Below are 26,770 nucleotides of genomic sequence, written 5' to 3' on the forward strand. Positions count from 1 at the left end.
GTTTATAAAGGTTTAAAATGGGCGTAGCCCAAGTGTCAGAACGGAGTGGGCGGGGCACAAGAACCCTGGGGGAGTACGAGCGGAGGAGCTTATGTTAATGCGAGGGATTAAAAAACGGTGGGCCTCGGCATATTGAGCGGAGGTTATGTTAATGTGAGGGATAAAAAAAACTGGTGCGCTACGGACAGTACTAACATTGAAACATTACAGCCAGTTATGACTTAAACCGGTTGATAACATCCTTCCAGAGATTGCTGAGTTTGTACCCATCCTCTCGGTTAAAATTGTTTCTGTATATATGGATGGCTTCATGAATGAATCTTTGTTGATAGCCAGTGGGCTTGCCAAGTACCTTCGTCTTAAAGAAATCAATTTCGTGCGAGCCAACCGCATTAAAACAAGGATCAGCCATGACCGAGGTATTGGTCCTACCGTGTTTCAGATCTGTCTTATGCTCAGGAACACGGTCCGAGACATGTCGCTTAGTTTCCCCAATGTAACTATTGCCGCAAACACAGCTTAGTTTGTAGACGCCATTGTATTGCATGTCAGGGATCGCATCCTTCACAGATGGGATCAGATTGCAAATTTTACGTACTGTTAAATCAAAAATGGATTTTGTTTGCTTATGATTTTCGAAATCTTTTTGGTGACCCCTATGTATGGCAAGGTGATAATTTTGATTGGGTCCTCAGATGGTTCTTTCCCAACGGTTGGGGTGATAGCTTTACGGACTGTGTAGTCTGAATATCAATTCGTCTTGAGAGCTTGTTGTACGTATTCCAGTTCACTGGCTATGTGATGATGGTAGGAGATGCATCAAGCTCTATGGTGTTGAGTTTTTATGAGGGAATTCTTCTGGGATGGATGGTGGTGGGAGTCAGGTTTGAAGTATGCATCGGTATGGGTTGCTTTCCTGTAGACAGTGGCCCATTAAGCCATCTGGTCTCTTTTCGATTAAAACATCCAAGAATGGTAGCTTGCCATCCTTTTCGACCTCGATCGTGAATTTGTTGCCTAGGTGTATGGAATTGATGTGGTTGAGGAATTGGTTCAGAGCTGGTCGGCCATGTGGCCAGATGACGAACGTGTCATCTATGTACCTCTTCCACAGGGACGGATGGAGAGTGGATGCCTGTATGGCGTCTGTCTCAAATCTTTCCAGGAAACATTGGCTACAACCGGAGATAAGGGAGAACCCATTGGGGTGCCTTCAACTTGTTTGTAGAATGTTCCATTCCAGGTGAAGTATGTGTTGGTGAGGCAGTGTCTCACCAGGGCCAGTACATCAGCATTCAGTTCTTGTTGGGCCAAATCTTCAATGATTGCAATGGTGTCAGGCACAGGAGCTTTGGTAAACAAAAAGACTACATCGAAACTAAGGAGCAAATCACCTGGAGATAGTGAGATGTCCCTAATTCATGATACCAAGTGAGCCGAGTTAAGTACAGCTGAGGCGGTCTTACCAGTGAATGGTTGTAAGGTCTCAGACAGAAATCGGGCCAGTTTGTAGGCGAGCGAGTCAATGGTGGAGATGATAGGACGAAGGGGTGGACCTTTTTTATTGATATTTGGTAAGCCATACAATCTGGGTGGTCTAGCAGCAGAGGGTTTTAAGGAAAACCGCTTGGTTTGTTCGATTAAATAAGTCGAATCAGTGATATTGTTGTTTTTTGTAACGAGGCTGTTGGTGGGATCTCTTTTAATATTTGTAAAGCTGCCATCATTAAGTAGGTCCTGAATTTTGTTATTGTATGTGGTTTTGTCCATGATGACCGTGGCATTGCCCTTGTCGGCTCAAAGATGACGATATCGTCCCTCTTTTTTTATTGACATACCTATCTACGTGACTTTACCGAAAGACCCAAAGAATATGAATTCCTGCAGTCACGAAAGCTTTAAGTAAAGTTTTTTTCTCGTGTGGATAATATAACATATATGTACTCGCCACACTCACACACAACGCAAATGTTCACACGATGCCCCATTCATCTAGCTGTCCACTCGTTTAGGACATCAGTCATATGGATGCCTAGAAAGCGAATCATTAACGTTCAAGTGTCAATGTCAATGGTGAGCGTTGGGCTTCAGGTGAAATTGAAAAATAAAGTGTGCAAACACACAAGAAATGGAGAGCAACTCAGCATCTTTTTAGTACAATAACTAGGGAGGAAATCACATAAAATTAGCAAAACAAAGAGATAGGGAGAGAATATTCGGAACCAGGAACAACCCTATTTTCCCATTAGGTCTATTATTTGTTGAACGCGGTTTTGCCCAAACACAGCATTTTCCAGGAACGTAGCCCGCGTGTTAGGCGATGTTTTCCCATACGACTTTTTTATTCTGGAGTGATAATCTGAATGGCATTTTGAAAACTCAAACAGTTGTATTATATACACTGATAACGGGCGATGGCTCACCTCACATTCAGGGCAGAACCAGTCTCCCTCAGGCTCCGCGGCGAGTTTGAGACACTTGGCGTGATAGACACGTGGACAGAGTTCGCAGCAAAGCACCTGGCCTTCGCGGTGGCAAACCCAACAATAGAAATCGTTGCGTCCGTCCTGCGGCACCGCCGGCGCCGTGTCAGAGGAGGGCTGGTAGAACGGTCCGCGTGCCACCGGCATCTAAACAAATAATTACAGGCAGCAGACATGTAAATATATGATCGAGAGGACCAAGGAACCTGTGGTATTGATGACGAGTTATTTAAAAAAACAACACAAAGTCCACACATACACAAAGACACAGAAAATGATCACACGCACACACACAGGGGTCCTCTCCCACCTGCTCCTTGCCCAGCGGGGTGTTGGGCCTCTTTTTCTTCTTGCCGGGGGAGGGCGAGGATGCGGGAGAGGTATCGCGGGTTGCGTGGTGTCCGTTGGACGGAGGCTGAGGGCTCGGAAGCCGGCGCTTTTGCGGTACCCGTTCGGCTGTGCCTGGCTCCCCGGAATGCAGCAGCACCATGTCCCCCTCCGAGTTGTGTGGGCTTGAGGCTGCACACCACCCCACCTCTGATTAGCACAGTTGACTACGTACGATGCGAAAGAAGTTCAACATAGATATATCACATTAGATCAAAGAGCCCCCATCACCGTGACTAAAAGAAAACTCAAAGTGGTGCCCTGCTCAATCGACCGTGTAGTGACACTCATCTCCTGACCTCGAACAAAGACACTGGAGAACTTAAAATCGAGTGAGAGCTGGGAAGAAAAGACTGGTGACAATGTGGCCAAGTGGAAGCAGAGGAATGATGCCAATTGAAAACGTGGAGAGCCTGGGTAAACACTTGAACACTGCATGATGCATTGCATCTCGTTAACATCCTGCAGACCAAAGTAACTATTCAAGCCAAGTAGAACACCAGGTCTCCAAAGCGAGTGATGAAAATTCCATATTCATGCGGCAAAGGTGAGTCCATCTATAACGCAGCCATTTCCCACCCCGTAATACTCATGTTAATAAGCCCTAGAAAAGGGCTACATCGAAGATGTCTGGGATTTTAACACGACCAAATTATCCACCTCAATTCGTAGTAACAAGAGGTCCAACAATAGATTGGTCACAGCCGTGTCAAGGAAAGTTCACTTTACTCCATCTCGAGTAATCTACACTCGGCCTGCCTCTTCACAGCAAGTTCCTCATCTCTTGGGACTACTTGACCACTTTTCATCCCGTGTCAACAAGTTTCCATCCACACTTTTGATTTTCCACACACACACTTTAAAAACAGCAACACTAATTGCTGGGGGAGGAACGATTCAACATGCCACATTTCGTGAATTGCATAGGTTACAATTCGATCCAAGAATCGATTATTTTTTCACATCGGGGTAAATGTTAGCGCCTCTGGGAGCTGCTGGGGTGATGTGCACCCATCACAACCTATAGTGATCTGAAACATCGCTTCATTCGCATACAAATGTATGTTTATTTTGTATAGGCTTAAGAATTTACATTAATAGATCAATCAATACATCATTCCACTCATATAAATTGCCATTTACTCTTGTAGAATGGATAACACATGTTAAGTTTCTATTTGTCATGCAAAGATTTAGTGACAGAGCCCAAAGACAATGCCACTATTACAGTAATGAGAGCTCGGGGTCAGGATCTACATCATGGGACCTCCTTGGCCAGTACCAACATATGCGAATAGGTTTTTCCCTTTTTCCCCCTTGCTGTACGCCTTTTGGCATCCTCTGGTCTAACACCGTTTTGAGACGAGGCTGTCTCTGGTGTGGACCAATCAGCTTCAAAGACAATGCATATATTATCAGAGTATGTTTTTTGTTTGCATTTTGACCACAAGTATTGTGGTTAATGCAGACATGATTCCTTGTAAAAGGTTTAAGTTTGGTGTTTTAATAACTTAACACCTGTTTTGTTGCCAGGTAAAAGGGGAAAAACCTATTATCATATTTTGGTACTGGCAAAGGAGGTCCCATGACGTAGATGCTCACCCCGAGCTCTCATTACTCTGCTAGTGGCATTGTCTTTGTGCTGTACGCCTTTCAGCACGGTTGATTACATACGGTGCAAAATTAATTCCACATACATACAAACCAGGAAGCACTTTTGTCAACGCAATAGAAACGTTTTCAATGTATAAATTCTAGACAAGCACAAAATACAAATAAATCATACTTATGCAGCCATACAATAAAATACTCCAATATAAACCTCACAGCTTGCACCAACTGGCCAAATGTAATCTGTGAGGAAGTCAAATGGCCGCTTGTTAATTTTCAGGAGCTCAGCAAGATTTCCTTGGCAGGATTAGACAGTTTCACCCTCCTTGCCCTATTTTTTTCAACAGTGCCTTTGGCTCATGAAGGAAACCAGCCACACGCAACTGTACAGCAGGGTCCAAACATTCCAGAGAGATACGTCACCCCCACGACCATGGTGTTAGCACCATGGTCATCTACCCTTTGGCAGGAGACAGAATTGAGCATTCATCAGAAGCCCCTACTTCCATGCACTAAACAAATACCGCATACTTTAGTGTGGTGTACACAGCCATGGATTGGTAACAACACTTACAGTTCTGTACTATTATCTTGGTGTGTGGTACTGCTGTATAACTGCTATTCACATGGTACTGGTTTAAAATTCTGGTTGGGAGCTAACTAAGCCCTCTGGCAAATACATTTATACATGTGATTTTTGGTGACTAGCCCCAGTGAGAAGAATGTGGAATTTACACTGCTGTCTAATTTATAAAAGTGCCAAGTGACATCCGAGTGCTCATTTTAGTCCAGCAGCGGATTAAAAAAGGATGAAAAAGCAGTTCCATATTACTCATGTTGTTCATGTGTTTTTAATCTTTCCTCGTGCACAACTGCCACATTTTCCTTGGTCTATAATTACTTTAATTTGAGGAAAGCCTGAGTCTCAATACACTTTGAGCAGTGTTGAATTGTAATGCTTTTCAAACTAAAAATTAAAAAAAACTTACTATGATTAATGATAGGATTCACTTCTACAATTTCCTTTTCGGAGAAATTGAAAAATAATCCACAAGGGCACTGAAGAAGTAAAAAAAATCTCGCAGGTGAAGCTCTGCAGGAGAACTGGAACCCTTCGATGGGCCACTTGGGAGACAAGATGGCGACTCGATGGCGTGCGTTTCTTCCTCCGCAGCATCATCACAAGCAGTGCCGTTAAGACTGCAGCACTACTTTACGATGCGAACTGTACAGGAATGTTGCAGTCAACCACCAACGGTCAAGCCACAGAGGCACAATCGGCGATCTGTACCTCAATAAATTTGGCGTGAATGGTCCAATCCGCAATGGGCAAAATTTGTGTACAAGACAGTACCTTGTACCATACAGAACATAAATTGATACAAAGCATTAATAAAGAATGTATTGGCCGGTGATAGCAACCCAATATGGTGACCGCAACATGACATGAAATATGAGGCTACTCTGCAGATGTCTTTTTGGCTCTGCCAATGATTTCTGCTAAATCTCCAAGTCGAGGCAACAACACTGTGGGCTACTTTACCATTAAACGAAAAATGTTCCTTGTACAATACCAATTCGGTTCTGCAAGATTAGAGGGTTTCAGTTGCAGATAATTTTCAGTACAGTGGTTGTTTTCAGTGCAAAGATAATGAAGAATTTATTAAATGCCTATATTTTGCACTTTTGAATCTATTTCAGATTAAGTTCAAGATACAGCCAATGAATAATATTGAGAATATATTATCCACGATTTAGGCAAACTATATAGAATTGTTACATTCATGCTCATGGAGCAAACGAAACAAAGGCTAGCGAGCTGAGCTTGAGTTTGCTCCCCTGAGATATGACACCATTACATTGCAAACTGCATTGTCCTTCCAGTAAACGGAAGTTTTTAATAAGCATTGCAGTACTCCCATCAGACAGGGAAATCAGCTTTTATTAGAAGGCCAATATCCAGCAAAGTTAATTGATTCATTAGCATAAGGCGCCATCATAACAGTGGCAAAAGCACAAGAGCAGAAATCACGCAGCTAATGACTGGTATGATTGCTAAGGCCAATGTATAGAAAGGACAGTGATCGTGTCCAATTAATTGAAATATTTAAACACTGTACTCGACCCAATCATTTCAATAGGATTCAAGAAACGTTACAGAATAAGAAGACCAAAAACGAGCACTAAAACAATACTAAATTGCTAAATTATATGCTAATTCCTTTGTCAAGGCGCTTTGTTTCTTCTCACACAGCTTAAAGGTCGTGATCTCAGCGTGGCTCTCACTCCAGCGCTGTCCTCCAGACAGTCTCGTCCCCTTCACCTGATGAAGGCCGCTTGTGTTGTGGCCGAAACGTCATGAGAATATTATTGTGTTATTTAATTTTATCAATTTATTATTTTATTCTCATTCTACGTGACTTTACCGAAAGAACCAAAGAAGACTAAAACAATATTCAAGTACTCTATTGTACTGAATCAATTAGCAGTATGTCTGCTTGTTTTCCCTCCTGGTGCAAACAACACATGGGATGAAGGACACTGGCGAGACAATTTTATAATCGAACGATTGTGTAATCCGGGTCTCAAATATTTTTTTCCCTTTTAAACCCCCCCCTCCCCCACGGTGACTTCCTGTCAACCTACAAAACAAAGCTGTTTTTTATCTTGCTATTATTATTCTACAAGGACACTCTGCCACCAGAATGCCATCTCAGGCTGAGACAGGCGATTCATTCAAAAAGTTCACGACCACTGAGCATTATCACACATCCTAAATGTGACGCTGTGATGCCTTTCTTAGCCACCTCTCACAACACATTCTTAAGAAATTGCTTTAAGATAGACTTAAAACTTTCGTGACTGCAGGAATTCATATTCTTGGTTCTTTCGGTAAAGTCACGTTTTCTATCTACGTGACTTTACCGAAATAAACAAGAATATGAATTGCTTTAATGTATTTAATAACTTTTTTTAATGTAAAACCCTGTTGAATAAACTGCAAAAAGCTGTCTCCCTACAGTTTCTGATTTAGGAAAATACACACAAATTCCAAAAGCAACCATTTCCCCCACACAGAATACAGTAAAGCCATTTGCTCTAATTTCATGTTGCATTTATTAGTCAAATTACTGGACTATTTTGGAAATTGCACATTAAAGACAGATGTGTGAATGTGTTAGCTTGTGGAAGTTTTATTGTATATTTTTGCCATGAAATGGAGAAGCATCTATGTTGCAATCTTTACCATTTGTGTTCGCCAGGTGCGGGGAGACGACTGATTTTGGTACTGGATCAGGTGTCGATAAAGGTCTCGATGCAAGATTTGAAAAGCTACTTTTATAGTTTTCTTCACCATTCTGTTAGAATGTAAATTTCCTATATTTTAATATTTTTCAACTCACTCAGCAAAATTAAGGCGAACAATTATGGGATTGTGTTGGCAGCAGTGCAGAAGACAAAGTGAATCAGTTTGAATCCAATGCTTCAAATGCCTATGTACATTAAAAGGGAGTGTTATTTAAAAATATGCCCAAAGAATTATCATCAGGTTAGTCAACCACTCACAAGCTTCCAATTATAATAAAATAATTTACAACCCTTTGTCAATCGACTGCTAGATGAAGGCCTCCCTCCGTGTCGGTCATATGGGGCTTGTTTGATCATATTTCATGGTGGTCAGTGTGGGTTGGCGATATCGATCGCCATTGGCGTTAGGCATGACTGGGTATCAAACTCAGGCGGCTGGGTTCATAGCAAAGTGCACTAACCACAGCACAACTGCTCCCCTGCAATCGTAATAATATACGTTCTGTAATGTGATACATTTATTTACTAAACAGTTTATCGCCTATTCTTGCACAAACTAAAGCTAATAACACATCTCTATAGAGTGCCTATTACCATAATACTGTACACCAGAAATAGGGCCAAATTCTCATCTTGAAAAAATGGCCAAAGCTTATCGCCTCCGTCAATTTGCCCTTTTGTTTGGTCAAGGAGAAATTGGCACGCTTCCACATATAAAAGCGGTCAAAGAACATCCGTAAATACATCGATCGGGCCAAGGTTCTTCGTTCAAAGTTAAACAGGGAATGTTAAAAAGCACCACTGTAGTATGCATTAAAGCCGTCGTGAATGCATGAATACATAATTATTCTGAATAAAAAGATATAACCAATTGTATTGTTGTACAATGAAAGACAAGACACGTCTCAAATGGGCTTAACTTGTTAACATTGAGCCGGTTACTATATTTTCAACCATGACTATATGTTAAAAAACACTGTGGTAGAGACACCCCCCCCGCCCCATAGGTTAGTGCCATGCCCATTTTTGTGCACATTCACTGCCTTCATCTACACATACTCTTGTGATATTATTAAACTGTCAATGTTTAAATGGCTGCATTTCCATCAACAACCATTGCACCTGTCTGAAGAAAATAGCGCACTTCCATAATACAGCACACACGAGATACTGATTTGCTTAACCGATGCGATACGCAATCCTTAAAAGGAGACGCAAGATGATAAAAAACAACCCTACAAAGCAGCCGGTCATGTGCATGCGAAAAAGGCGTTCATTTTCGTGGCGGCAGCCTGTTATAGTGTTGCGCTTGCTTGGCACCACAGTGCTTCTCCCCCCTCGCCTGTGGGACTAGGCTGCATTTACGTCGGCCATCTTAGCTGATCCCTTCACAGTGTGTCATTTGGGATAACGCGTATGTGCCTGTCCGTTGTTGATCTCGTCACCCTCCAAAACAAAAACACGCAGGATTAGGCTTGTTACAATCCGAATGACGGAGATGACAGCCGGCTCTGTTGTGCGCAAATGTGAACCCTGCGTGCAAACTACCTGTACACAAAAAAAAGGCTGCAATAACGCAATGTTAAAGTAAAAACACTGATACTATTTTAAACGTGGTGGCATAATATGGTATACAGTGCAGCATTTTTATCTGTCCACTGGCACTTACCACATTCATTATGGTTTCGCTATGGCTTTCGGCTTACCTCTCAGCCTTGTATTCATCTCCATTTTCCCAGCCAGCTCACCATCCGTTCTGTTAAGGGGTTCCTTTGTTAAGCTATCGTGGAAAAACACACACACATCGGGTTGGGGGAGGGGGGGAAAAGGCAGAAAAAGGGTTAGCATCTGCAAACAGCATCACTCTCCCATCTTTGTGTCCGTGGGAACAGTCGTTTTGTGAACGCAACTTTGCATTAATGCAGATATTAGCTTTGGGGTGTTTAGCATGCATACCAGCTGTCGTAAGGGCCTGTATAGGGTGCTGTACAGTGCAGCGACTATCGGTAACGCCCTGCTTCTCTGCCAGGGTAAGCCATGCTGGCGCCAATTTGAACCAATTCTTTATAAAGCCTCCCAGACACGCTTAGCTTCTTCTGTCAAAACAGGCTGGCCAGTTTAAATGCTCCGTCTTATCAACCACTACACCTGCAGTATTCCAAAAGAAAAACGAATCAAAATAAGACACTTATAAACTAAAATGCCCTGCACTGGTAAGTACAAAAAAACGACATGCTCTAAGTTTGCCGACTTTCAAAACCTTGCTTACATGACATTGGCTTTAAGAAATGTACACACAAAAAATCAACCCAAACTAATAATGCTCAAAGACGACCACGTGATATATTGTGCAAGACAGCACATGTTTACATTTCAGTGCCGTATTTGTAGTCATGTAACATTGCCAAGTGTAAATTAGAACTGTATTACATATGCAGAAAATTATTTACAATGACAGTTTTGAAACATAATAATACGGTATATCAAATCAAAGGAATTACGCTGGGCTGTAGTGTATCTTTTATTTTTTTTAAAGGCTGCTATTATTATAAAATGCTGTTGTGGTGTAGATATTTAAACCATTGAGTAATGTTGCTCCTGTGTGGGGTTTCTGTAGACTATTGTTCTAAGAAGTCAGTATGTTTGCAGGAACGTGTATTACCTTAGATTATAAGGGTGGGAACATTGGTGCAGTGGTTATTGCACAACACTGTCAAAAACCGGCGACCTGAGTTGTATTCCTGTTCATGGCTTAAATCAGTGGCAAGTAACATCTTTACCGGTCCTACGTCATCCCTTCAACAGTCAATACTAATCATCGTGGTGAGTTACAAGGTGTGGGTAAGGCCTTTATCCAGCAGCGGAGTGAAAAAAATTGCTATCATATAATTATTTATTCCACAGAACCTCATCTGTTATTGTCCTGCTATATTCCTGGTACCAGTGAGTGCGCATAAAATGACATGAAATAATACCTGTAAATCTCAAATCTTGATATGCATCATTTGTTCACGCACTTATAAGCTAAATATATCATCATAGCCATTGCACGTGCTTCAAGATGGCACCTTTCAGCAATGTGCATCAATGCTTGTTCGCAAATTGAATATCAGCATTAGCAAGAAGCCGTTACCGCGTATTATAGTACACCATCGTCAACCTCACACTTCTGTTTCATAGGTTCACCTACTACAGTCCAGTATTGTGTTCGAACTGCCCTCTAGACAACTACTGCATCTGGCCTACAAACACTTCAGAAGGTTTTCTTTGTGAGCTCACTGAAACCACAATCTCACTCATTTAGCAAACATTTCTTGGAACTGAGGTACCACCTTCTCAAGAGTAGGTTTAACAGTTAAAATTAACCGTGCTCAAAGTAATTCTACAAGATCAAGCAATTTGCACAGCATCGTAGACAATATCTTGCCTTCGGTGAGTCGGGTTTGAAATTTTAAGTAACATTTTTTACCTGTGCATTATTAATACGTAGTAGGCTTTCGCGACCAATATCATCCATAATACAGCCAGATCTAGCTTTATCAGGCGACAGCCTGTGTGAGGACTGCCCTCTAGACAACTTCTGCAGCCTGATGAAGGCGACAGCCTGATGAAGCTAGTTGTAATTACTGGCGAAACCTCGTACTCAGATTGTAAATGTTGTGGCTTTGCTCTCAACACACAGGTGTGCTGTACTAGTAACGAATTGGCATGTTCCGTTTAGGTGACAAACCTTACAAATTGGCTGTGTCGGGAGGTGGCGGGTTTAACGACACTTTTATATATTTACGCGATCTAAATCAAAAAACCTGGATTATGGCTGTGCATTATTGTCAGTTCAGTTCTTGGTTGTATGAAACACTCGTACGATACTTCTTGGTTTTCAAATACAGGTTGTAATTTAAATCAACATAAATGGGAACCATAACTGAAAGTGCTTTTTTTAAGATACTGCAGTACAATGCCAGGGTGCCCATGTCCAAGAAGCGCATACAATCCACATACAGCATGGTTATTGTACACAAACGTGTCATCTAATGTCCTGTTCAAACTAAAATCAAGCCAATTAGCAGAATCTGGAACAAAAAAGACCAAGAGAGCAGAATATGCCGTTCCCCCTGCGTATAACTAAAATTCCACATTCCTCTTGTGAAACTGAAGGTCAATCTACTCTACTGTACCTCAAAACAACATCCGTTCTGCGTTCATGCCAAGGGGGGGGGGGGGGGCGGCAATACGTGTTCGCAAAAGTACTCTACCCGTTCAACCACTCCCCTAAAGGAAACATTGCACACAGTTGTACACTGGCCAACACTTCAAATTCACAATCTCTTCGTATTGGTGGTGGCCCACTTGTCTGACGACTAGGGTTAAACCCTGGTGGTATCTGTATATCCAGCCTGCGTAAAACACTACCGTACAGCACGGATGGTATGGCTGGTCTGCACAATTCCTGTGGAATGAAAGTAACGCAAAGTACTGTCCAGTAGGATATATAACCTCGGATTACTTCCCTTTGAAGATCACAGCTTTAAACCTTTCAACGTGTAAAAAAAAAACGCCGATTCAAAATGCCGTGCAGAAAGTGTTGTAAATTCTCTGCCCTTAAATGAAAAGAAACAATCTAGATATAACAGTAAACAATTCCATGCTGAAATCTACATTTAAGAAGCCACTGGAGCGATGCACTTTAAAATCTAAATTGGGAGTTATTTCAAATGTAACTCATGACTGCTTTTCGTGTTTAGTTTGTGGTCTGTCCTTCCCGCACACCTCCCATGATCACGGTTGGCTACGTAGGGCTACGAAAGACGTTCAACATACAAGTTGACCTGTGCCCAATTAATACATGAAAATGTGGCCCTCAATTCAAATACAAAGGCGACTCAACGATGTCGGTAATTACCTAAAAGTACCCATTCCCCGTCACTTGCAATAATACAAAGTACAGTACTGATCTTGAAACTAAAAATACTTGCATTACAATGGAGAATGCGAGCATGCACATTTCAGCGAAACATCCGTCAAATTTAAGTGATCCTCCAAAGTGTAAACATAAAAATGGCATTTCATCACAAATCAGTGAAGTGTTTCAGGACCACAGGTTGGGGCGAGGATGTGGTAAGACTTTGCTGCATGCGCTACCCAATACAGTACTTGTAAACTGTGCGTTGTAATAGGTAAGAATCAGGCCACAAACGCACCATCTATTTCCATACACAGTAGTACGCAAAGTACAGAAATGAAGTACTGCACAGCAAAAACCTGCTTACAATCTGTTCATCGCACTGTATTTACCAATTTCACGATCCACATAAAATGTTATCTGGATTAGAGCTTCTACTCTGTGGGCCACATTCATTCACATCTTGACAAAACGACCGAAATGCACTGCCCTGGCAATTTGCATTCCCATTTTTGGTAATGGAAACGTCCTCACGTTTTCCCCAACATCATAAACAAAAAGTCACTAAAAAAAAGGAACGTTCACCACATGAAACGGCCAATATTAAGCTCAATAAATAGCACTGTAGTCTCTGCCGTAGGCAATACAATGCGTTATAAGGAGATGGTGGTAAGGACAATAGTGGCATTTGTTCCATTTCCTGGCTCTTTGATGCACCCACTTGGGGGCTACCTGTCATGATACGGGCATGCCACAAGTCCCGGAGCTCACTTCTGTTGTTCCTTACAGACCCAGTGGGTAAGGCTGTCTGTGAGCATGAGATTTACTAGCTTTACTAACCAGGCTCAACGTTACTGTGAGATTCCAAGATTGGGCAGAGTCAGGGTGAGTTTGTTGCGGGGCCAAATCGTTCTATTTAGCGGCGTTTTACCACTTTCCACGGTAAAATTAACTTGTTTGTACACGATACAAGACTGTACTGTCAATCATTTAAGCGCCAATCGGCAATGCTAATTAGCTGCACGTATGCGTGTGCTGCACACTGCACAAAGTCATCAGATCAACCCACACAGTACCGTTCTATACAGTACATCAGGACTGTAGAGTAAAGTATAAATCATGTCTAATAACATCAGGTGCAGGTGTTGACAGTATTGTACCCCTGTTGGAAATGCTTTTGTCCCTTTAGTGGAGGTAGTATCAGTGGATTGTGTATTGGGCCATGTCAGTTGTTGCCCTATAAATGTATAGCATTGCATTCAAGGTATGAAGGAGCCGTGGAATAGTGGCTCACGGAGTGCACCGCAAAACCAGCAACCTGTGATCGATTCCCTGCTACGGCTAACATCAGTGGCACACGTGACATCTGAAGCCCCCGTTCACCAAACCGCACGGATCAGCATGGTGAAGAAGAATGTTCAAACAACCTCCATGACCCCTGTATGTGGGGGAGGCCTTCATCCAGGAGTGGATTGACAAAGAGCTGTGAAAAAACAAAGGTGTGCTACAAATCAGTGGCATTCAATACTGCGCACGTGTGCACACACGATTGCTATTTTACTCGGTACAGTCAACTGACAAAGGCCACTACCGGAAACATTACAATAATACGTGTCCCAAATCTACTTCAGTACATATACTGAAATGTTCTAGATACATCCCTCGCAGTGCCTGAACCAAGGCCTAAAAGACGTATAGTGAACATACAGTACTTGGACCCACCATTGTAACCCCCTGTAAACATCGGCGCATCATAAACGTTGCCGTTTACCTTGCCGTCACCTTTACACGCTGCGGCGCTCTGAATGTTTACACGAGTCGACACAAAGTACAATACCGCAATGTTACTCTATGCCTTGTGGATCCAATGACGTTTCTCTCTGATAACTATCCGCAGTACAAACCCAGTACAGACGTACGGCATCGCGCTTTTAAAATTTGACAAAATATGGACAAAGATCGCGGACGCAAGTATTATACTTCAGTCACCTAGACTGGGAAATGTTTAATACAACAGAGTTAGAACATACTACTGTAGTTCCTCCAGAAACCCATCGCAAATGTCGTCCAGACTAATTATACACAGTTGTCAACCATAATCAGTGTAGAGAACACATTCTAACGAGGTTGCACAACATTAATTCTCAGAAGGCAAGTGAAACATTTACTTCCCTGAAGCAGCACAAGATAGTTGGTTTCCCTTCCAATCGCGCCACTCACTCATCAATGCAGCACGTTGTGTGTGGAATTGTTAAAGCCCTTAGGCCTCCTGCTATCACCAGCTGAATAAAGAGCAACCATGGGACTCACTTGCCCGTGCTGTGTACAACAATCACCACTCTGGTGAACACACATGGACCAATAACCCATCCTATACAAAAAATAAACCAACGATATGTCAATTACAAACTGTATGTTTAACTTATTTTGCACCGTACGTAGTCAACCGTGGTAATCGGAGGTGCGGGGGAAGGATAACACACAAAACATAAAAAGCCGTTCTAAATAAATGGTGGGTCCAGTCCCACAGTACAGAATGCAGACCAAGCAGCAGATAGACTTAGTAAATCCACGAGTGTTACTGTGGTCTAAAATACAGAATACATAGTACCAAAATATTGGCACATAAATGAATAAAACGTACATCAACAAACTCTCCAGCAGCATTAACTCTCAGAATGAAACGCGGCAATTTCCTGTACTTAAGGAGCACAGGAAATGGTTGCCCTTCCAAACAAGGCCACTTTACTCACCAATGCACCTGCATTGCAGCCAGTGTGTGCGTGGAGTAAGCCCTTGGGCCTCCTGTTATCACCTGCTATAACAGAATAAGCCTGAGGAGGGTTCACTGCACTGTGCTGCATCACTGATTCACCACCACCACTCTGGTGAGCAGATGTGGCCAACGCCCATCCCTCTGCCAGAAGAAACAAAAGCCACAGCAGCACCTGACCTAACGTTGAGAGCGTGAATTCCTCCACATGGGACAAAAATAAATGGTGAAATGTGGTCCAGCTACATGACTGTTTAACTAACACACTGCAGGGCAATAATACAGTTCAGTATTCCACAAGATGCCTTTTGCTACTACAGCCACATTGCAAATTATGTAATTTCGGCCAAACACTGTACAGTAATTACCCTTCAACTGAATCAGGGCAGGCGAGTAGTGACGGCTCACAGCAGAAATATGCACACCGAGTGCACATGCCTGCACACCCAAAAGTGCCACATTTGACAATCCAACAAGGCATTTAAGTTCCACATTAAAATGCGGCCCTCAAATTGCACACCAATACGGTGTAACACTACAAACTAGTTTAATGCTGCTAGTATACTCTCTGCTGTGTTCAATGTTCAGCACTAGACTGGACCATAACATGCCAATGCAGTACTGTAATGGACTGCATTGCAGGCAGGTAATAAATGGACTGCAGAAGGCCGACTGATGGCATGTGCTGCTGATTTGTGTTGTGCTACTGCTGATGTGTGTTGTGCTGCTGTGTTGAGGCTGTGTATTGTGCTGCTGCTGCGTGTTGTGTTGCTGCTGCATGTTGTCCTGCTGTGTTGTGCTGCTCCTGATGTGTTGTGCTGCTGCTGATGTGTTGTGGTGCTGATGCTGATGTGTGCTGTATTGCTGCTGTATGTTCTGCTGCTGATGTGTGTTGTACTGTTGTGTTGTGCTGCTGCTGTGAGTTGAGCTGGTGTGTGTTGTGCTGCTCATGTGTGCTGTTCTGTTGCTGTATGCTGTGCTGCTCATGTGTTCTGATGCTGTGTGTTACCGCTGATATATTTTGTGTTGCTGCTGTGTTGTGCTGCTGTGCTGATGTCTGCTGTGATGTTGCTAAGTGTTGTACTGCTGCTGCTGTGTGTGCTGCTGATTTGTGTTTTGCTGCTGCTGCTGCGTATTGTGCTGCTATTTCTGATGTGTTGTGCTGCTCCTGTGTGTTGTGCTGTTATGTGCTTCTGCTGTGTTGTGCTTCTGCTGTGTTGTGCTGCTGATGTGTGTTGTGCTGCTGATGTGTGTTGTGCTGCTGCTGCTGTGTTGTGCATCCGATGTGTGTTGTGCTTCTGCCATGTGTTGTGCTGCTGATGTGTGTTGTGCGTCCGATGTGTTTTGTGCTGTTGCTGTGTTTTGTGCTGCTACTGATGCTAACGTGTGTTGTGCAACTATTATGTGCTGTGCTGCTGCTGTGTGTTGTGCTGCTGCGAAGTGTTATACTGCTACTGCTGATGTGTGTGCTGCTGTTGCATGTTGCTGCTATGTTTTGTGCTGTACTGCTGGTGTGTGTTATGCTGCTGATGTGTGTTGTGCTGCTGCTGTGTTGTGCTGCTGATGTGTTGTGCTGCTGTGTTGTGCTGCTGATGTGTTGTGCTGCTGTTGATGTGTTGTGGTGCTGTTAATGTGTTGTGGTGCTGATGCGTGTCGTTGTGCTGCTGCGTGTCGTTGTGCTGTTTCGTGTTGTGCTGCTGTGTTGTACTGCTGCTGCTGTGTGTGCTGTTGTTGCTGTATCATGTTGCCGCTGATGTGTTTTGCGCAGTTCTGCTGGTGTGTTATGCGGCTGTCGACGTGTGTTGTGCTGCTGATGTGTTATGCTGCTGTGTTTTGCTGCTGTTTGTTGTGCTACTGCTGATGTGTTGTGCTGCTGATGTGTTATGCTGATGTGTTTTGCTGCTGATGTGTTTTGCTGCTGTTTGTTGTGCTACTGCTGATGTGTTGTGGTGCTGATGCGTGTAGTGGTGCTGCTGCTGTGTGTTGTGCTGCTGATGTTATATTGCTGTTTGCTGTTGAAGCGTGTTGTACTGCGATATGTTGTGCTGCTGTACTGTGCTGCTCCTGTGTGTTGTGCTGCTCATGTGTGTTGTGCTGCTCATGTGTGTTGTGCTGCTCATGTGTGCCATGCTGCTCATGTGTGCCGTGCTGCTCATGTGTGCCGTGCTGCTCATGTGTGCCGTGCTGCTGCTAAGTGTTGCGCTGCTGCTAATGTGTTTTGTGCTGCTGTGTGTTGATGTGTTGTGCTGCTGTGTGTTGATGTGTGTTGTGCTGCTGTGTGTTGATGTGTTTTGTACTGCTGTGTTGTGCTGCTGATGTGTGCTGCTATTTTGTGTTGTGCTGCTGCTGTTTGCTGTATTGCTGCTTTATGTTCTGCTGCTGATGTGTGTTGTACTGTATTGTGCTGCTGCTGAGTGTTATACTGCTGCTGATGTGTTTGCTGCTGTGTGTGCTGCTGCTGTGTTCTGCTGCTTCGAAGTGTTGTACTGCTGCTGATGTGTGCTTCTGTTGCTGATGTGTCATGCTGGTGATGTGTGCTGTTGATGTGTGTTGTGCTGCTGTGTGTTGTGCTGCTGATGTGTGTTATACTGCTGCTGTTGTGTTGTGCTGCTGTGTGTTGTGCGTCCGATGTGTTTTGTGCTGCTGCTGTTTTGTGCTGCTGCTACTGATGCTAACGTGTGTTGTGCACCTATTATATGCTGTGCTGCTGCTGTGTGTTGTGCTGCTGCGAAGTGTTATACTGCTACTGCTGATGTGTGTGCTGCTGTTGCATGTTGCTGCTATGTTTCGTGCTGTGCTGCTGGTGTGTTATGCTGCTGATGTGTGTTGTGCTGCAGATGTGTTGTGCTGCAGATGTGTTGTGCTGTAGATGTGTTGTGCTATGTTGTGGTGCTGATGCGTGTCGTTGTGCTGCTGCTGCGTGTCGTTGTGCTGCTGCTGCGTGTCGTTGTGCTGTTTCGTGTTGTGCTGCTGTGTTGTACTGCTGCTCCTGATGTGTGTGCTGTTGTTGCTGTATCATGTTGCTGCTGATGTGTTTTGCGCGGTGCTGCTGGTGTGTTATGCTGCTGTCGACGTGTGTTGTGCTGCTGTGTTGTGCTGCTGCTGATGTGTGTTGTGCTGCTGATATGTTTTGCTGCTGTTTGTTGTGCTACTGCTGATGTGTTGTGGTGCTGATGCGTGTCGTTGTGCTGCTGCTGTGTTGTTCTGCTGCTGTGTGTTGTGCTGCTGATGTTATATTGCTGTGTGCTGAAGCGTGTTGTACTGCAATATGTTGTGCTGCTGTATTGTGCTGCTCATGTGTGTTGTGCTGCTCATGTGTGCCGTGCTGCTCATGTGTGCCGTGCTGCTGCTAAGTGTTGCGCTGCTGGTGATGTGTTGTGCTGCTGTGTTCATGTGTTTTGTACTGCTGTGTTGTGCTGCTGATGTGTGCTGTGCTGCTAAGTGTTGTACTGCTGCTGCTGTGTCCTGCTGCATGTTGTGCTGTGTGTGCAGCTATTGCGTGTTGTGCTGCTGCTGTTTGCTGTATTGCTGCTGTATGTTCTGCTGCTGATGTGTTGTACTGTTGTTTTTCTTCTGCTGAGTGTTGTGCTGTATTGTACTGCTGTTGAATGTTATACTGCTGCTGATGTGTTTGCTGCTGTGTGTGCTGCTGCTGTGTTCTGCTGCTTCGAAGTGTTGTACTGCTGCTGATGTGTGTGCTTGTTGCTGATGTGTCATGCTGGTGATGTGTGCTGTGCTGTTGATGTGTTTTGTGCTGCTGATGTGTGTTGTGCTGCTGTGTGTCATACTGCTGCTGTTGTGTTGCTGTGTGTTGTGCGTCCGATGTGTGTTGTGCTGCTGTGTTATACTGCTGCTGTTGTGTGTTGTGCTGCTGTGTGTTGTGCGTCCGATGTGTTTTGTGCTGCTGTGTTTTGTGCTGCTGCTGCTGATGCTAACGTGTGTTGTGCACCTATTATATGCTGTGCTGCTGCTGTGTGTTGTGCTGCTGCAAAGTGTTATACTGCTACTGCTGATGTGTGTGCTGCTGTTGCATGTTGCTGCTATGTTTCGTGCTGTGCTGCTGGTGTGGTATGCTGCTGGTGTGGTATGCTGCAGATGTGTTGTGCTGCAGATGTGTTGTGCTGCAGATGTGTTGTGCTGCTGTATTGTGCTGCTAATGTTGTGGTGCTGCTGCGTGTCGTTGTGCTGCTGCTGCGTGTCGTTGTGCTGCTGCTGTGTTGTGCTGTTTCGTGTTGTGCTGCTGTGTTGTACTGCTGCTGCTGTGTGTGCTGTTGTTGCTGTATCATGTTGCTGCTGATGTGTTTTGCGCGGTGCTGCTGGTGTTATGCTGCTGTCGACGTGTGTTGTGCTGCTGATGTGTTGTGCTGCTGCTGATGTGTGTTGTGCTGCTGATGTGTTAAGCTGCTGTTTGTTGTGCTACTGCTGATGTGTTGTGGTGCTGATGCGTGTCGTTGTGCTGCTGCTGCGTTGTTCTGCTGCTGTGTGTTGTGCTGCTGTTATATTGCTGCTGTGTGCTGTTGAAGCGTGTTGTACTGCGACATGTTGTGCTGCTGTATTGTGCTGCTCGTGTGTGCTGTGCTGCTCATGTGTGCTGTGCTGCTCATGTGTGCCATGCTGCTGCTGCTAAGTGTTGCGCTGCTGCTAATGTGTGTTGTGCTGCTGCTAATGTGTGTTGATGTGTGTTGTGCTGCTGTGTTGATGTGTTTTGTGCTGCTGTGTTGTGCTGCTGATGTGTGCTGTGCTGCTGCTAAGTGTTGTACTGCTGCTGCTGTGTCCTGCTGCGTGTTGTGCTGTGTGTGCTGCTATTGCGTGTTGTGCTGCTGCTATGTTTGCTGTATTGCTGCTGTATGTTCTGCTGATGTGTGTTGTACTGTTGTTTTGCTGCTGCTGAGTGTTGTGCTGTAGTGCTGTTGTGCTGCTGTTGATGTGTTTGCTGCTGTGTGTGCTGCTGCTGTGTTGTGCTGCTTCGAAGTGTTGTACTGCTGCTGATGTGTGCTGCTGTTGCTGATATGTCATGCTGGTGATGTTTTGTGCTGTGCTGCTGATGTGTTTTGTGCTACTTATGTGTTATACTGCTGCTTATGTGTGTTGCGCTGGTACTTACGTGTGTTGTGCTGCTTCTGACACGTGTTGTGCTTCTGTTGTGTTGTGCTGCTGTGTGTTGTGCTGCTGTGTGTTGTGCTGCTGCTAATGTGTATGCTGCTGTGCTGTTGTGTACTGTGCTGCTCCGTTGTGCTGCTGTTAATGTGTGCTGCTGATGTGTGTTGTGCTCCTGTTGGCGTGTTGTGCTGCTGCTGTGTTGTGCTACTACTGTGTCTTGTGCTGCTACTGCTGTGTTGTGCTGCTGCTGTGTTGTGCTGTGTGTTGTGCTGCTGTGTATGGTGCTGCTGTGTATGGTGCTGCGTTGTGCTGCTGCTGTGTTGCTTCTGTGTGCTGCTGATGTGGGGTGTGCTATGGGTTGTGCTCCTGTTGCCGTGTGTTGTGCTGCTATGTCGCTGCTACTGTGTTGTGCTCCTGTTGGCGTGTGATGTGCTCCTGCTGTGTGTTGTGCTGCTGCTGTGTTGCTACTACTGTGTGTTGTGCTGCTACTGTGTGTTGTGCTGCTGCTGTGTTGTGCTGCTACTGTGTTGTGCTGCTGCTGTGTGTTGTGCTGCTGCTACTGTGTGTTGTGCTGCTACTGTGTGTTGTGCTGCTACTGTGTGTTGTGCTGCTACTGTGTGTTGTGCTGCTGTTGGTGTGTTGTGCTGCTGTTGGTGTGTGCTGTGCTCCTGTTAGTGTGTGTTATGCTCCTGTTGGTGTGTGTGCTCCTGCTGTGTGTTGTGCTGCTACTGTGTGTTGTGCTGCTACTGTGTGTTGTGCTGCTGCTAGTGTGTTGTGCTGCTGCTACTGTGTGTTGTGCTGCGGCTGTGTTGTGCTGCTGTTGGTGTGTGCTCCTGTTAGCGTGAGTTATGCTCCTGTTGGTGTGTGTGCTCCTGCTGTGTGTTGTGCTGCTACTGTGTGTTGTGCTGCTGCTAGTGTGTGTTGTGCTGCTGCTACTGTGTGTTGTGCTGCGGCTGTGTTGTGCTGCTGTTGGTGTGTGCTGTGCTCCTGTTAGCGTGAGTTATGCTCCTGTTGGTGTGTGTGCTCCTGCTGTGTGTTGTGCTGCTACTGTGTGTTGTGCTGCTGCTACTGTGTTGTGCTGCTGCTACTGTGTGTTGTGCTGCGGCTGTGTTGTGCTGCTGTTGGTGTGTGCTGTGCTCCTGTTAGTGTGTTGTGCTGCTGCTGTGTGTTGTGCTCCTGCTGTGTGTGCTGCTGCTGTGCTGCTACTGTGTGTTGTGCTGCTGCTACTGTGTTGTGCTGCTGCTACTGTGTGTTGTGCTGCGGCTGTGTTGTGCTCCTGTTGGTGTGTGCTGTGCTCCTGTTGGTGTGTGCTATGCTGCTGTTGGTGTGTTGTGCTGCTGTTGGTGTGTGTTGTGCTGCTGCTGATGTGTCGTGCTGCTGAGTACGTCCTGGCTGCGAGCACGAGCCGGTAGAGAACATGGCTGCCAGGCTGCATCATCATCATCATCACCACAGGCAGCAGTACCCTGTACCTAAGAGCAGCTCGCATCACAAGGTGACTATTTACAGACCCAAGCACACTTCACAAAACAAATAAAAAACACATATATACACAATATACATACAAAGACTACAGAACTTAAATTCATACACATTAACATCACAGCAAGGCATCACCAGTCATTTATATGTACTGCAATTACAAAAAAAAACCACCCCACAAAGACAAGACACAAAACTCATCACCAGTTTAAACAAACAAAATGTACCCATTGTAACACCGCCCCCCTCCCCCACCTCTTTAGTAATTAACAGCACTGCATACACTGTTCCTTTACATCATAACAACTGCTCCAGGATGATGACGATGCTGCTGCTGCTGCTGCACGCTGCCGCTCCCCGTTGACTCTACGCGGCAACGCTTTGTGAACACAATGAGACGTCGACAACAGCATACCTCTGTTGTGGAGACAACTGAGAGCCAAAGCTCTGCTCCACTAGTGCCTCAGCCATTAGCAGCCTCTAACCTTGTTGGGGTGGGGAGGGGAGGGAGGAGGAGGAGGTTGTGGTGATGAAGAAACAAAGATGGTGGAAGGTTCCAGACATCTGCAGTGGGTTGGTGGTGGTGGGGGGGCAGCAGCAGCAGCCCGGGCGTGCGTGTCACTCATTAAGCCAACTCGGTGAGGTTCCCCCCCCACCCACCCCCAGCTGCCCGCAGACGCCTCCCATTGGCCGTCGGGCTGCATGGGCCGCCACGCGCTTGGCCAATGGGGTACGCAGAGTCGGGCTGTTGCTACCCTGGGAAGAGGAAGACGACGACGCCGCCGCCGCCCCCCCCCAATCAGCGGGTTGCTGTCAGCTGGGCAAAGAGGCAACAGATTTTTAACTCTGTTGGCAGCCATGTTGATTCCTATCCTCGTGTGTTGTTGTTGTCGTCGTCGTCGTGTGTGGAGCACTTATGGCGCTGCGCTACGAACCCCCCGGGGCTCACCCCGAGTTCGATTCCCGATCACGGCCAACACCGGCGAACGATTATCAGAACCGGTCATGGGCCCTCCCCTAGGTCGACTCGGCCTCGAACGAGCACCTGGTGCGGTGTTCTGAACAAAAAAAACATCGTCACTTTGGGGAGACAAAGGCGAGCCCCCGGGCGTGGTGTGCCGTGACTTCGTAGGTTTCTCGCTAGCAGCACTGGGCCCCCCACCCCAAACAAGTCTGTGCTAGGCAAACACGGGGAGGGTGGAGATCTTCGCTGTGTGCCCCTTTGCCTGGGCTGGTTTCAGAGAGACGAGTTGCAGAATGCGAGAGCGGAAGTCGTGGTGGGTGGCACTGTTTGTGTCTCTGTGTGTGTGTGCACGCCATGTGACCCAAGAGAGGGTGCGGGTGGTTGGCACCACTGACTTTTGACTGATGGTGCTGGGTGTAGCCGTGGTAGTGCGGCTGCAACGTGCACATTCTGCGGGGACTTTACACGCAGATGGAACAAAGGGAAATGTACCCTTCGGTCACGTTAAATGTACTGTATCTAAACAATGAAACGTGGCCGGTTTATTTAGGGTTTGTCTAATACAGCAGCAACGTAGTGTGGTTTTGTGTGTGTGTGCAAGTGTTGTAAGTCACAATGCGGCTGTGGCCTTGATGATTTTACAGCTGAGAGGAAAAAAAATCAATAAATAGCACGTGGACATCTCCTGTTTGCTTGTTAAAACTCAAAATGATTTCCTGGCTCAAGCGAGCCGAGCCAGCGATGGAAATTCCGCACTTGTGGGTAGCCACCATTGTGACCTTCCCCACCCACTAAAGTGGTACTCGTTTTATCGACCCCGGGGGAGATGATGGGCTGGGTCCAAGGCCCAACCAGGATATGAACCCGCAACCAACCTTACCATCTCATGTCGTTCGCTCTGCCTCTTGAGCCCACCACCATTGTTAAAACTGGCGTTCAAATCCGTTACATCACACAATGACATTAACAACACACAATATACAATACCAAACTACTGTGTATACACAAACATAGTAACGATTCAGGTCTCGAATGTAAATGTACCCGTCTTTACACGTTACGATATGCCAATTAAGTGGCATGCAATTCTGCTTTTGCTCCACGCTAAAACAAGTGTACACCAAATGTTTAAAAAAATACAGTACTGTCCAAATACGTAATCGACGTCAAATTAACAAAACGTTACATACATCGGGGCCCAAACGTATCTAACACGTTACGGCAAATCGGCTGTGAAAACAACAAAACAAAAAACAACACTGTCCCGTAATTGACGTACGTACAGTTGACCGAGCCCGTGGGGGAAGGAAGGCTTCATTGAAGCGTTGCTGGGTTGTTGTTAATTTTTGTTGGTTCGAGGTGGTTGGTTACAAATTGCTGGGTGGAAATTGGGTACGATTTACGTAAATTGTTCAATGGACGTGGGCCAGCTTCGGCGGCAAATTAATTCCACCGTGGGGTTGCTCGTCTGCTTAACGCAGCCCAAAGAACAGCCATTGCGGGCCTGTGTCTAAGCAGAAAGACACAATGCGCCACTTGCTCTCAGCTCTCTTTTTTTTATAAACCAAACCTCCACTCCCCCCCAGCATTCCATACAGATGAGCTCATTTTGCAACCCACGTGTGCCACTCAACAGCTCCTTAGACGTTTCATGTTGCTTCTCTATCAATAATATTGGATAAATCATGTCGAGGATTTTATACCCGTACTGGATTCAACAACAAGTGTCGAGCTTAACATATTTCATCAGAAACATTCGTACACGTGCTCGTTCATCTGGCTGCAGGAACCGACTTGATTGTTCTTCAGCACCCCCACCATGTCTCAGCCTCCAATCCCCACAAGCACTGTGCAGAGAGTGATTCCTGTAACTCCACGAATATGCTCAATTCTACTTTAATTCTATTTTTTATATATAAAATAGCATAAGCTACCTTAATTATGGTTGCTTGCCGGGTAGGTGCCCTGGTTCGTTAGCACTGTATTGAGTGGGAGGAAGAAAAAAAAGTCACATTTCCATAGGAAATGCTCCATTGGCCCCCTTTGAGGCAAAGACAAATGATCATGTCATTTAAAAATCAATCGCTGCACTGGCATTTTCAGCACGCTTCTCGAGATTTTGTAAACTGCACGTCCTTGTCACGTTTCCTGTCCCAACACTATTGCACAATACCAATGCACATTACCTGTCATTTTCACTGAAATTCGCGTCCTTGCGTTAAAACAACGCAACGACAAAATAAGAGGCTGCTTTCCTCACCGGAAATACAACACATTGACAAGAGTGTGAAATGTATATAGACGGGACAAAATAGCACAATTAGAAGAAATTAAAAAAAACACATTTGCGTAAAGAACATCCCAGAGATTTGCCACCCCGTGTTGTTCCCAAAGAAACACATCGATGGCCAAATACAAGAGGCGGTGGTGGTGGCGGTGGTGGTGGTTCTAGTGACTCCTACCTTCTCCTCAGGAAAACTCGAACCACCATGATCCTCCGACGATCGCTCTTATCTCCTCCAACCACGGACGCGTGCCCCTCGCCTGCGTCGCCGACTTTGCCGATACAAGCGAATGCCACCACCACCACCACCCGTCCCCCCCCGAGCAATGCCCTCTCGCTTATAGTGTGCGTTTCTGTGTTTTTTCCCAGGCAGCTTCCGAGGGAGCGAGGAGAAGCGAGCGGGAGGAGGGACGGAATCTATATAGCTGAGGATAGAGAGAGGAGAGGGCTCAAGGCTGATCCCGCATGCGGTGGCACGAGCCTCGTGTGTTTTGGGGACCGGGGACCGTCGATGGCGCTTGTGTATGCTTTAGAACACGTTACAACCAACACCCGTCCTTTTCCCCGGGCGTGTATGTCACACGGCAATTGCGGATGGCACAATCGCAGGGCTCGCTTCAGTCGCGGCCCCCCTAATGAGGCCCATGTCAACGTGAAACAATGGAAAGATGCTACGGGATGAACAGATGCACGGGGGAGGGCTTCATGGGGTAGGGTAAATGTAAAATGGCACCGATTTCCCCAAACGTCATGATGTTATAACCGCAGTATGCAAACGACCACTAGCATTTTTATCTTAACAAAATACATATATTTGGCTCGTATCAGGTAAACACACACCCTCTAATGTAATGAAATTATGGTTTGCAGAAACCCCCCCCCCCCCCATGTAAAAAAAAATATCTAGTAACAATCTCACGAAAAATTAGCCTTACCTTTTTTTTGTGTGCAAAAAAAACCCGACTGGTGAACAAAAGTCTGCAGTCTCAGGGCATAATACGGTGGAAAGTATCTGATCGCCAAAAAAAACCACCCACAATCCTGCACACTCCATACAGGACTGCATTGGCTGGCAATCACGTGAAAAGAGACCACACTTGATTGGCTGTCAAGAATAATAATAAGAAGAAAGGGGTGCCGTAGTTGGCCCAGCAGTCTCTCTCACGCACAAACCCGCTTGCTGGTGGCCCCCATGCACAAGTCCAAAGCTGCATGCAACAATCACACCGACCGGGCTGCCATTTTGCGCCGTGACAATCCCAATGTGCACCACGCATGCCTGACAGCCATGGGAGGTCAACTGGCCACTGGCTCTTTGACCCATAGCTGTATAAATGACTGGAGGTTTACATTATGAGACCTCCTTTGCCAGTAACAAGATATAGGAATAGGTTTTACCCTTTTAACTGGTCCAACACCAATGGAGACTAGGCTCTAAGAAAAGCCGTCTCGGGTGTGGACCAATCAAATTCAA

General features: G+C 45.4%; 1 protein-coding gene across 14 annotated transcripts in view; it reads right to left on the minus strand.

Annotated features, from left to right (window-relative positions):
• Positions 1 to 26,770, minus strand: part of LOC116955618 (MYND-type zinc finger-containing chromatin reader ZMYND8-like) — a 60,127-nt gene that overhangs the window by 31,591 nt on the left and 1,766 nt on the right. For 5 of the 14 annotated variants that reach the window (XM_076075212.1, XM_032976785.2, XM_032976795.2 and 2 more), the window contains exons 1-4: positions 14,121 to 14,176; positions 9,497 to 9,570; positions 2,794 to 3,002; positions 2,424 to 2,630 (exon numbers count right to left, since the gene is read on the minus strand). In XM_076075212.1, the coding sequence (XP_075931327.1) occupies positions 2,424 to 2,630; positions 2,794 to 3,002; positions 9,497 to 9,521 (441 nt within the window). In that variant the 5' untranslated portion in view covers positions 9,522 to 9,570; positions 14,121 to 14,176. The other 9 variants (XM_076051836.1, XM_032976849.2, XM_032976829.2 and 6 more) reach the window with 9 other exon arrangements.

Source organism: Petromyzon marinus, chromosome 3, assembly GCF_048934315.1.
Source record: "Petromyzon marinus isolate PM22_M1 ecotype Great Lakes invasive population chromosome 3, UKy_Petmar_22M1.pri1.0, whole genome shotgun sequence".
Lineage (NCBI taxonomy): Eukaryota > Metazoa > Chordata > Hyperoartia > Petromyzontiformes > Petromyzontidae > Petromyzon > Petromyzon marinus.